Consider the following 12,949-nt stretch of genomic DNA (forward strand, 5'->3'; position numbering starts at 1 on the left):
AAGCTTCCTGCCTGAAGGCGGACCATCGCCTGGGAGCTCCTATGTCCCCACTCATCCTGTGCCCCTCCAAGCCTGCCTCCCACACAGGGAAACCCCTGCCAACCTGGTTTTGCAGACAGAACTGCTGCAACCTCCCCATCTGAGAAGCCCTGCCCATCCTCTGTTCATCCATTTGCCCTCTTGTTGTCCCTTCAAGTCCCCCTAGCTACTGCTAGATCCCTGGCCCAAGCTTGTAAAGAGGCATTGAAGGCTCACAGGGGTCTAGACTGAAGGGAGGCAGCCACTGTACCAGGCAGAGGGACACCCATACTTAAGCCCAGGGAAGCTGAGTCTGAGGACAAGGTCTCCCTTCTCCTGGAGACTGGAGGCTAGCAGTCTGTGCCGATGAATTGGGAGGCTGGCCTCTCCTGGCACAAATTGGGATAGGCGATTTCTCTGGATCAGGCCCCCACCTGTCTGTCAGCCTGGCTAGCAGGGCTGTCCCAGGCTCAGGCCCAGCCGCCACAGGGAAGCTGCAGCTGCAGCTGGCAGAGACTAAATGCCGCCGGGAGCCAGCTGATTCCTATCAGGCGAGTCATTACCCGAGGTCCACTGCTCTCATATTAGGCCCCGCCACAGGGGACTGACCCCCACAAGATAAGCGAATGCAATCCCTTAGCTGAGCTCCCAGCAGCCATTCAGCACAGAGTGTGCCCCAGCACAGGCTACAGACATCAGGCCAGAGGCAGGCAGGGCCCAGCCCTCCTGTTCCCGAAAGGAAAGCTTCAGGACAGACAATAAACAATACCAGGCTGGGGCAGCAGGCTCTACATGAGGGGCAGAGCAGAGAGGAGGCCTGGCCAGATGCATTCCTCCCTCCCTCTCCACTCCCTCTTTTCCTCCTTCCCTCCCCCTCCCTCCTCTTCTTCCTTCTATTTCCCTTCCTCTCTCCTTCCCTCCCTCCTTTCCTCCTTCCTTTCTCTCCTGCCATCATTTCTTCTTTCTGACTATAGAGGACAGAAGGGCAAACAACAGAAAAGCCCAAAGTCGACACTCAGCCCCACCAGCAGGACCCAGAATCCCCCAGGTGCCTTTCCCAGCCACAGCATCTTCCTTCCCCAGCAGTGTCAGCCACCGGCCACTTTGTCTGCTGCCATCATCTCCATGCTTTCCTGGGGGTCCGCCCCCCTCTCTACGTGTCTCCAAGCCCCTATAGTCTAATCTGCCCCTTTGTGAACCTCCAATAAGTGAAACCATATGATACAAACTGCTGTGTGCCTTTGCTTTCAGAATTACGTTCCTAAACGCAGGCTGTTTATTCTAGCTGTGTTCCTTTTCCTTGCTGTGTATCTAGCACCACGCATGTCTCCTACCGGATATTTGGCTTGTTTCTAGACGGGGCTGTTGTAAACTTTGAACCTAGTTGCCCGTGTTCCCTAGTGCCCTTCTGCAAACACTCTCTGGTATTGCTGAGAAGGGTTCCCTCACAAAGAGATATGTGTGTCCCTTGTACCACCTCCCCACCAACACCGAGTGTAGTCAGACCCTTTAATCTGGGAGAATCTAGAGGTTGCCCATTTGCAACTGCAGCTGGCTTTTATTTCGCTGCTCACTGCTCCTTAACACAGCCCACCCACCACGAGACGACTTGCCGTGCCTGGAGACAGAGCACCACGACCCTTGTCTCCTACAGCTCACGTTTGGCCCAGAGGGAGAGAGTTTGAGAGATGGGCAGTAGCACCTGCTAGGACGTTTTTGGGGGCCCAGGGGAAGACAGCTGAAGATGTAGGGAGGGTCCCCCAAAGGGTAAAGTAGGGAGGGAAGCTACAGGTAAGCCCTGAGTTGTGCTGGTGTCCCTGGGCCATCCAGGAGGGTGACACTGGAGCAGGGGTGTGATAGGCTGGCAGCATGCATGTTGTGGGGCAAGGCTGAGGAGCTTTCCCTGTCTACCCCAAGGGTAGTGGGGAGCTATGGCGAGATCAGAGCAAGAATCCTTTCAAGGTTGCTGTGTGAGCATGAGAAAGAGGCAACCACGCCTCACGAAGGTTCCCAAGCATTTGAGGCACCAGGAGGCAAACTTCTGACCCATCATCTGGGCTGACTCCTCATTCAGAAAGCCACTCTTACCTTGACCTTGATCCTGGTCAGATAGGAGGATGCTCCCGGTATATTATCTTCTCCCCTTCAGTCACTGGGCCGTCTCTGCTGGAGCGTGCCCACTTCAGACTATTCGCACCTGCCATCTCCTCTCACTAGAATGTGTTTCCCCGCTATCTGCTGCTTTTGGCTCATCTCCTCACCCCTTTATCAGTGAGGCTCTGTCCTCTTCTACTATACACTGTCTGGGACATCAGCGGTGCTTCTCAGAGGTGACAAACGCCATCAATGTGACATGTCACGAGCCAGTCATTTCTGTGCAGTCCAGTGTGAGTCCAGCTCCTCACACCTCACAGGTAGCAGCGTCTGTGTTGTCATGGTAACACTGCTGTTAGAAATACATCCTTCCCATTTCACAGATGAGGCAACTGAAGCTCAGGGGTACAGGTCAGATCTGTCTCCAGAGCCTCAACCTTCACCATAAACCTCTTCTGTCCCTCTTGCTGGGCAGGTGGGAAAACAGGCCTCAAAGATGACAGGGATGTCCCCATACTGTCAACCAAGAGGCCTAAAGGTGGAATGAGTGACTTCTAACGCATGGCCTCTGCCTTCTTCAGAAGACAGACCCATTGCAGCTGGAAATTTCCACCTGGCCAGGGCAGCCCCTCTGCAAATACAAATTGCCCCCTTCCCGGGCACACCCAGCTCCCTCCTCTCTCCCCGGCGCTTGGGCAGAGAGCAGAGTCAACCTCCTAGCATGTCCCCCACAGAGATGTACCAGTTCAGCATACAGGAGTCGGCACCCATCGGCACGGCTGTGGGCCGAGTGAAGGCTGAGGACTCTGATGTGGGCGAGAACACAGACATGACTTATCACCTGAGAGAGGAGAGCGGCAGTGGAGGAGACGCGTTCAAGGTCACCACGGACAGCGACACACAGGAGGCCATCATTGTAGTACAGAAGGTACAGCTCTTGAGCAGGGTGGAAAGTGGGGGGGGGGGTGTCTGGATCTCACTTCCCGCCCCTCCGGGGTTGGGAAGCCTCCATGTCTCTCTCATTACCATCTCATGGGAGACAAAATGAGGTTGAGAGGGGATAAGTGAGCTACCCAAGGTTGCACAGCTATTTGTGAATTCAGATTTGAGCCCACACCCAGCATCATGATGGTCTACTTCAGCACATTCCTGGACCTTCACAGGCTGTTTTCTTTAATCCCCATGGTTCCCTCTAAAAGAAAGATCACAATTTTGATTAGTGACCAAGGTGGAGGACAAGAAAGGAGCTTGCCAAGACCACATCTGGAAGACACAGTGTTGGAATTTGAACCCAAACCTTTCCCCCACTACATCCAACAACTGTGCGCACACCCCTGGCTGATCCAGAAACCTTGGCCTAACAGACCCGGTGCTCCTCAGAGAATGTGGAAGGAGGTCCCAGAACAAAGCAAGAATCTGCCTTCTTGGCCACTGCTGTGATGACTCAGAGCACCAAGCCTTGAGGACTATGCACTCGAACACGCCACCCACTGGAAGGCCGAGTCCCTTGCTCAAGTCCCCTGCCCGAGTCCACATACGGTTGTGGACCTCTGTGTGCCCCAAGGGGTTCAGTACCTTGCCAGGGTCACTCAACTGGGGCAGCCCTGTAGGAACACAATCTCAGGGCTCTAACTGCAGAATCCAATTAGTTTCCAGTCTTTTGATCCCCGGGCGCCCCAACTATAAGATGGGCCTCTGTCATAGATGGGAATTGGAGGTCCAGAGCAGCCTAGCAGCCCACAGCTCTCCAGCTTCCTAACCGCCCCCAGCATCAGAACTCACCCCTGGAGGCTAGTTTTCTCTCTTCTGTGGGGATGCCTCGTCCCCGTGCTCAGTAGCTTGGTGGCTCCAGTGGCGCCTGAGGTGTCTGTGGAGTCAGCAATGGCTCCAGAGCCTGGCAGAGCCTCGCCTGATGAATGGCCTGGCTGTAGAAGCCATCATTCATTCTTAGGCCAGTGCCCAGCTCCCTGCATCTCGATTGCTCAGGCAACAAGACAGGGAAAGAAGAAAATCTGTGCTGTCAGGGAAGGGGCCCCATATACCAGGTAGACACAGGCTTAGGAGCCCCAGAAAGCCCCACCACCACCACCACGCGACTGTAGTAACTAAAGATTTGCCATTGATGTCATCTGTGTAGGAAGACTAGAGCCAGGCTCAGTCAAGGTGCTCTTCCCTTCGGGAGCTTCATTCATTCACCCAAAGTCAAAAAGGTCTGTCTGATTGTCTACAGTCAAGCTCACAGCTGACCATGGACAGCCACGGCTGGAACCCAGGGCTTAAGTCTGCACATCTTTGTCCCTATTTTTCTCTCCTGGCTCTGGGAGCCACAGTGACCTGCCAGGGGCCACCTGTTCAGGGTGTCGCTGTGCCCTTCTGGCCCTGATGTCCTCATGTGTAAAAGGCGATCACTGCTATATTGGTCCTACAGGTGGCTATTAAATGGAGTGACTGATGAAAACACACTAAGTGGGGATGCAAGAAACCTCGGGACTGGGGCCTTTTAAAGTGGTGGCTACGTGCTTCCATGCCAAAAACAAACAAACAAAAAACCAGTCTCCTAGAAACCCCCTTTACATTGGAAAGGGCTCATCTGGGCCTCTGATAATCAACTCTGATGGGCGGAGCTACCTGTGACCTTGGCTGTCAGCCTGTTGTGTCCCCCTTCCTGGCAATGTCATAACTCCCCGGGCCCATCACTGACCTGGCTTCTCTGCTTCCCCAGCGCCTGGACTTCGAGTCACAGCAGGTGCACACGGTGGTGCTGGAAGCCCTCAACAAGTTTGTGGATCCCCGCTTCGCCGACCTGGGCACATTCCGAGACCAAGCAATCGTGCGCGTGGCCGTGACCGATGTGGATGAGCCCCCCGAGTTCCGGCCACCCTCCGGCCTCCTGGAGGTGCAGGAGGACGCGCAGGTGGGCTCCCTGGTCGGCGTGGTGACGGCGCGGGACCCCGACGCCGCCAACCGGCCCGTCCGGTGAGACCCCCGCCCGGGGCCAAGCCTGCTGCCTGCTGTTCTGCCATGCACCACCCCAACAGACTGAAGGCAGAGGGGAGGGGATACTGAGAGCCAGAGAGCCCAGGAAGAAAAGGAGGCACAGTTCCAGGCAAGACAGGGACAAAGGTGCAGAGTCTGTGCCCAGAGTGCCAGTGGCGCCCTGATGGTCTGCTGGAGAGGTCCCACTTCCTCCTCTCACCAGTCCACGTCAGGACAACCCCTCACCATGTTCAGAAGAAACAAAACCTCGCAAATCGGGCCCTATTTTCTTAAGCCACCCCCTCTACAGGGCTCCTCGGTCCTTTAGGGCACATGTGTTCCCCCTTCTTCTCCCTCTCCCCCCCCCAAATCCATCTACATTCTCTACCTTAAAATGTAGTCAGACTTCTCCCCTGAACTCCTTAGCTCCGGTCACAGCCTGGCCCAAGCCAGCACATCCCCTGGCTAGCCTTCACACCGTCTGTCCTCACAGAAGGCAGCCAGGTCTTGCTCCCATGTGAAGCTAAGCCTGGCCTCCTTTGCTCCTTACCCTCCTCCTCTTGGATTCAGTTAAATTTCACCTTGACCCTCAACATGACCCTGAGTGTCCCAGAAACCTCCTGGCCTTCCCCTGTATGCTCCCCTCCCCTGAAGCCTGCAGCTCCAGCTCCCCTCAGCCTCTGTCAGCTGCTCCCGGGCCCAGACCCCCAGATCTGTCTCCTCACTCCCTTTGCTCAACAGTATTCATCTCTAAATGCCTTCCTTGGTCCAAAATTGCTCACCCTGTGCCACACAGCCCCTGCACCTCCCATCTCTCCCTCTGTATTCCTCCTCTACACAGCTCCCAGCTTCTTCTGATTTCCTAGTATCCATGTTCGCCCCCACTGAACCAGTACCCAGAGGATGGGGACCTCTACCAGCTCACTCGCTGCTAGGTCCCGGGGCACTGAGGCTTACAGACCTGACACCCCTGCCACACTCCCCAAACAGCTAGAGAATCAGTGAACCCCGAGACAAGACAGAGAAAAGAGACAGACAGAAAGACCAGCAGTGAAAGAGAGGGGCCGGGTGAAGAGCCTGGTGAGAGAGAAGGCCAGGAGGGACCTGGCAGGCAGCGCAGATGAGAGGAACTCTAGAGAGAGGACTGGAAGCCCAAGAGCCAGATGCAGCCCTGGGTGAGGCAGAAGTGGGCAGAGATGCAAGGGAGTGGGGGCAGCTCTGGAAGAAACCGTGGGCTTTAGGGAGGCCTTGGTTAGAAAACACAGAGAGAAGAGAAGGACAGTGGTTCTGGCAGAAACAGACCCAGAGAAAGGGCTAGGAGGGGAAGATCAGCCAGCCAGCATCACAGGGACAAGGAAGAGATTCCGGGGTGCCTTGCTTCTTCCCCAACCTCCCTACTACACAGTTAAGGGGCCAAGCTGAGTTCTACTGAGTACTGAGGAGAAGGAAGCTTAAGGATTGTATTGTACAGGTTCCGGGGATGACACTCTGCCACTGTCTTGACAAACCTCTTAGAATCACACAGGGTCCAGCCCGTACAATCTTACATGCCAGCCTCAGCCCACTAAATGCAAAACTCCCATCTCACTTAGCTGCCATCGTCTGTCAAATGAAGAGACAGCCTCGGGGATCTTGGAACAATTCTTGGACCTGAGCTGGGCCCCATTCCAGGTCTAGGGAGGTCTGTGCAGATGTCAGGATCCTGGGGCTATAGTTTACAGTAAGGGGTAAGGCACTAGGGCCTCACAGGTAGTATAGGACCTCACCCTCCAGGAAGAAGCCTAGGATATGGCCACAGCCCTTTGTCTCCCTGCCACCAGGCACAGTCCTTAAATACTGTTTGGCTTCTGGCTGGTCTGAGCCTTCTTCAGAGAGGACAGTGTCACCCGTTGCTCAGAAAACTGGAGACCTGAGCAGGTTGGCTTCTGCGAGCATCACGGGAGGAGGGGCAGGATGAGGATGAGGGGGAGGTCAGTGGGGTCAGCGGTCATGTCTGCAGCTCCCTCCTCTGCGCTTTGCTCTCCGCCCTCCGCTTCCACTCCCTCTCTAGTCTTCTTTCATCCTCGCTGAAGGGACAGACTTTGAAACCAGCGTCTCACCCTCCTTCATCTCCCTGTGCCGGGCCCCCTTCCCTGATGCTCCTCAGATGTGGAAGAGCCCTCGGGGAGCTCCAGACAGGTCCAATTTAGCACCGCAAACATTCACCCAGCTTCCCCTGCATGGCTCAGAGCCAGGCCAGGGGACATGCGGAGACTCAACCAAGGGCAGTTCCAGGGCAGAGCTCTCTGACTGTGGGGCACAGACCTGAGGACCAAGGCCAGTGCTGGACTGTGTGCAGCAGAGAAGGGTCTCCAGGCCACCCAAGAGTCACTGTTGCATGCAATGAGATGGGATCCTGCCCACATCGGTAGTTACTAAGTGCTGATACAGGCTCTGGAAAAGCTGCAGTAAGAGGGTCCGGGGTATTTGGGGTCACAGGGGTCACTTTGCATTGAGTGGTAAGGCTCCTGAGGGAAGAAACGGAGGGCAGAATGGCATAGCCTGAGTGTGGACCTGCAGGAGGGCATTCCAGGGAGCAGGAGCAGCAGACAGGGAGCCAGTGCACCCTTAAAACAGAGAAATGAAATCAGCCCCTGGGAGAGCGCTTGGCACAGTGTGCTGAGAGTGGCCCAGAGGAGGGAAGCCATCTGCCTGGGGGTAGAGGGCCTGGTCCCAGAGCCAGAGGGGAGCCAAGGGTGCTCAAGCCTTTGCCATCCCAACTTCAGCACACTGTCACACATATACCCCACTCAGTCATACCACAAACATACATTCCTGTCCACAGCTCAGACAGGACACATGGCTGTGTACATCCACATGAGGTACGCCAACTTCCCCTTCCCTTGACTGCTGGGCAGTTCTTGCCACACAGGGAGCCCTTTGCTCCCACTCACTCACTGGCTACGGAGGCTAGAAGCCAGGCAGCCAAGACTGAGGCCTGTTGCCTACGTGTTAACTGGTTAATGGTTTCACTATAGTGTCCCTGCCCCATGGCCTTGGGTATAGCTGCCTATTCTTAGGCTCCAGCCTCTGATATTCCCTCTAAGAAGAACAAAAGAAAAATCTAGAGGAGGAAGGGGAGGATGAAAAGAATGGGAAGAAGAGAAGTGGGGAGGAGGAAAACAGGAGAGGGAGGAGGAAAACAGGAGAGGGAGGAAGAGAGGCACTGGATCTTAGGGGTGCTAACCTCATCAAAGGATTACTCCATTGGTGAGTTCATAGCTACATGGGTTATCAGAAAACACAAACACACACACACACACACACACACACTTTTAAAACTTCACTCTGCCCATGGCACACCCCTCTACAGTTTGCCACATGCCTTCACCCCACCTTCAACAGCAAATATAAAATCACTTCCCCTCAGTCCTGTCGCCTTCAGCACCCCCACCTCTACCCCTCCATCTGCAAAGTGGGCAGGGCTCTCCAGGATCCTTTGCAGGTGAGCAGACATCCATAGTCCTGTTCCACCTCCTTCCCATGCAAATACCTGGCAGGGTCAGACTGGGGCCAAGGGGTCCCCGAGGGGCTCCAGGCACTGAGGCTTCCTTTGGTTAGTTCAACAAGCCCCAAAGAACTCTGGGTTTAGAGTTCCACCTCTGGGTGCAAAGGCTAACTCTATAGCAGAATAATTCTGCACCCCTAATTGGGAGAGTCATGTCTGATCCACATCTTAATGTAAATAAAGACAGGCCCCTTGAGAAGATGCGCTCAAAGCTGGGACTCATAGCCTGGCTAGTAGAATACTGTTCTGTGTGTGACACAGCCACACTCAGCTGAGTTTATCCTGGTAGCCTGTGACATCATCTGCAAAGTGGAGACAGTGACAGAAGCACAGGGCTGTCTGGCAAGTCCTGTTCTTTTATAACCCTGAACAGCCCAGGGAAGGCATTTGCTTGATGTTCAGGTCATGAAGGGCAAATCAGGGGCGACTGGGAAGTGCAGTCTCAGAACTGTCGAATGCATGCCAGGGGAAGGGGGTCATTTTGAGTCTGAACTCCAGGTAGCACCCCTGGCTAGCCAGGGGCAAGAGGCAGTACACTCTTGCCAGCAACCCAGAACAGGAAGAGATGATATCTGGGGGTTGGGGAGATGGCTCAGTAGGTAAGAGCACTTGTTGAGAAAGCCTACTGGCTTGCCTGAGTTCAAATCCTCAACAGCCATGTAAGAAGACATGTGTGGCCATGCGTGCGGTGAAACAGTGGGGTCCAGATGTAAAAGCTGTCAGAAGGGAGAAAGGTAGAGAGGGATGGAGAATACCTGAGAGCCCTCATGAACACAGGTACATCCACGTGAACACAGACACACAGACACACAGACACACACACACACACACACACACACACACACACACACACGCTGCACTTTAAAAAAAATCCACCCAAATCCCTCTAGAGTCTGCTGCATGCCTTCACCCCACTCCCACCACCCAGTCCATACCAGGGCATCAGGTGGCTCTGAATTCTGAATTCAACACATAAACAGCCTAAGGAGGTGGAAGACTGGTTCAAGGTTGCACAGGATGAACAAATGACAGGAAATGCAGACTTAGTATACTCAGACCCCTGCAGGTTGCCATTATCCCAGTGGGAGAGACGGAAAAACTGAGGTCTTGAGACAGTTGATCTAGTATGCAACCCAGGCCTTTCCAAAGGACGCCTCTCAAGGCCTTGGGCCCTGCAGGCATTGCTTCCCCAGGCCTCAGTTTCCCTCCGTAGGATTGGGGGAAGAGCAGAGGTAAGGCTTTCCTCCCTGCCTGGCTGCTTTGTCCAGGCTGCACAATGCGCCTTTGCCTGCATGCCAGGCTTTTGTCTGTGCGTAGCCACAGCACCCCCGCCTGTGTTATCAGTGCAAAAAGTGGCGGCGGGTGCTGGCGGGGCCTCTCTGGGCCTCCGCCGCCTGAGACATGTGTTGGACACGGGCCTTTCAGGCCTGGAGCCGAAGCACAAAGACCTGGGAAGAAGGCGGAACAAAGGGCTTTTTCACGCGGCAACTGAAAAGCTGCAGATTAGCAAGCGCGCTGTGCAGGCAGGAGGAGCAGGGCCAGTCACAGACCCTCCCAGGCCAGGCTCTGCTGCCCTGGGTCTGGGGAACACTTGGCCTCCAGAAGCATTCTAACCTGCTCCTTCTCCTGCTCAAAATTCTCAGAACCCCATCTCCCAGTCCTAAATCGCTCTCCCCACCTCCAGCTCAGTCATTTTATATCCTCTGATTTTTCTTGAAACAGTCCGTCCTCAGCTACCTCTGCCACCCCTAGAGCCCCAATAAGTCTCCCCTCACTGTGAAACCCAATTGTTTTCCTTTTTAGAAAAACAAGGAGAGAGCCATCTGTGACTCTGTCCCGGGGATGTGGTCTTCAGCCCTCTACAACCGTAGGATACAAATTCGTAGCCCCACTGACCATTCAAGGGCTCAGAACGGCTGTTCCTGCCCCTAAGATCCAGGAGTCCCCAGTTCCACGGAGATGCTAAGCCTCTGTCTCTAGGGGGTAGTCCCTTTCTTGGAGTAGGGTGGAAGAGGGAGATCGTGGGCACAGACTCCCGACAGTGGGGCGCATTTGATCAGCCCAACCCTGCTCCCCACTCAGGTACGCCATTGACCGTGACTCGGATTTGGATCAGATCTTCGACATTGATGCAGACACTGGCGCCATTGTGACTGGCAAGGGGCTGGACCGTGAAACTGCCGGCTGGCACAACATTACCGTGCTGGCCATGGAAGCAGGTGAGTTGGGCCCGGTGAGCGGAGGCGCAACCGTGGATAGGCGGTGGCTGGGGCGGAGCAAAGACTGAACTGTCAGTCAAGGCACGTGGGGGAGGGGCCAAGGGTTGGGGCGGGGCAGAGAATAAGAAACTAGGCAAAGTTCCTACTATAGGTGTGGGCTAAATCAGATCTCCAGAAGGGAGATCTAAGTCCCACATGAAAGGACAAGTATAGAGGCCAACTTTTCTTCCCTCGTTCACTGAACCTCGACTACAAGCCAAGCTTCAGTCTAGCGTCTTAGAAAGGAGGGATGGTATCTGCCTTCATAGGAGGCCAGCAACAAGCTGAAAAAAAGGTGTGCTTAGTACATCAGGCCATGTGACATGGTTCAAAGGAGCAGTAAGAAAAGGAAACTAAACAAAAGTGGCCGTGTTTCCCTGGTGCAAAGAATACTCCAGGAAGATCGGTTCATAAGACCCCAGGATGACCAGGGCACCATGCCCTTCCCTAGGGGAGACAGCTCTGGCAGGAGGAAGAGACTGCCCAAAGGCTCCTGGGTGGGTGGCAGCTGACCGGTGTGTTCGAGGAGCTGCATGGGGCCAAAACAGTTGGAGCAGGGCAGAGTGGTTCGCCCCTGGTGGGCTCTACTCATCCTGAGGTTGGAATGGGGAGGGTTTTGAGCGTTAGAGGGCTGTCTGGAACAGACAAGGGGTTGAGAGGAAGTGGGGGGCTTGGTCAGAAGCTACGGTGTTGGGGGAAGGGTGATAGCCCAGCCTGGGCCAGGAAGAGTGGGAATGAGAATAAGATGCAGCCCCAGGGTGCTGATGGAGCGGGGTCAAAGGCTTAAGGGTACAGATGTCAAACACACTACAGGAATTGGGTTCTTCTGGGGAGAAGTTTCTGGAAGTGGGGGCCTAGCTTGGAGTCTCTGGGTGGCTGGCAGTTGAGCTGGGAGAAGAAAGGAGGGCCCTGAAATAGGAGTCCGCGGAAGTAAGGCTATGGAAGTGGGAAGCAGAGCGAGGGGACTCACGGGGCACCAGGAGTGGGCAGAGCCCCAGTGCCAGCCAGGCCTCTTCTGCTCCCACCTGCTCTCCCGTGTTGTCTGTCACCTCTGAAAACTGACAGAAAGCCATCTTGAGTGATTCAGGAGACGTTTGAGCCTCAGCCTTCGGGCAGCTCAAACCCACCCCTGTCCCTGAGCCCTCCTGCTGGCCTTCCCCTCCTCCCCGTGCCCGTCTTCCCTTCCTCCTCCCACTTCGGAGGCCCCGCTGGCCCGTGGCAGGGCCGAGGAAGTCCCTAGGCTGAAGTTCCCTTAGTCTCTTTTAACTGCAGTTTAAAAGGAAAACACAAAGCCAGCTCAGCCCTCAGTGCGGGCGTCTGGGAGCCTTTGAATCCACTCCTCCTCCGCTTGGAAGAGAGAACAAAGGTGGCTGGAGAGGAAGTAGCGCTGGACCTGGAGGGGGGGAGAGTTCCTCCACCTTCTAAGCCTCCCTCACCTGCTCCAAGGCAGCTGTCACTGAGGCTCATGGGGAACACAGGCCTGACCCTGACAGGCAGACAGAGGTGCCTCCTCCCTTGGCCCTAGATTGTCACCTGTCTGACATCCTGCCACTAGCAAGTCCCTCCTTGGGTGGAGCCCAGCGCTCTCACCGGGGGGGGGGGGGGGCTCCCTCTACATGCTCATCTGGCTGGCACCTGTGGCTGTGGGCTGTGTGGCTTCTCTCTCTGCCTTCAGGAGACCCACTACATCCCACCAGCTGACCACGGGGATGGGGGGGGTGAGACTCTGAAAAGAGAAGTTGGCTACCAGTCTGGCTTGAGGCACCCCTCGGAGCTTCAATCCACAGTACCTGCCCACTCATCATCTCTCTACTAACAAATGGCACACTTCAGATCTTAGTGCAGAGAAACCACTCAGCATTAGTAAGCCTTCATTCAAGGCTTCCCTGACCATCTTGACTGTGCACTTAGCTTTCCGCCCACTGGAAGCCAGTCCCTTCACAGTGATGAAGTCACTGGATCTCCATGTCTAAGAAGTGTTGGCTCTACAGCTGGCCCCAGTGTGTGGATGAGGGAACGGACTCAGGTGAAATCCGTGCAAATTCCCAGCCCGGCC

At 55.2% G+C, this 12,949-nt stretch overlaps 1 protein-coding gene across 1 annotated transcript in view; it reads left to right on the forward strand.

Moving 5' to 3' along the window:
- Positions 1-12,949, forward strand: part of Cdh22 (cadherin 22) — a 67,178-nt gene that overhangs the window by 33,170 nt on the left and 21,059 nt on the right. The window contains exons 5-7 of the mRNA XM_085697015.2: positions 2,847-3,040; positions 4,835-5,088; positions 10,718-10,854. Coding sequence (XP_085553141.2) covers positions 2,847-3,040; positions 4,835-5,088; positions 10,718-10,854 — 585 coding nt within the window. The remainder of the gene's footprint in view (positions 1-2,846; positions 3,041-4,834; positions 5,089-10,717; positions 10,855-12,949) is intronic.

The sequence above is a fragment of the Myodes glareolus genome, chromosome 10 (genome assembly GCF_982192425.1).
Source record: "Myodes glareolus chromosome 10, mMyoGla1.1, whole genome shotgun sequence".
NCBI lineage: Eukaryota > Metazoa > Chordata > Mammalia > Rodentia > Cricetidae > Myodes > Myodes glareolus.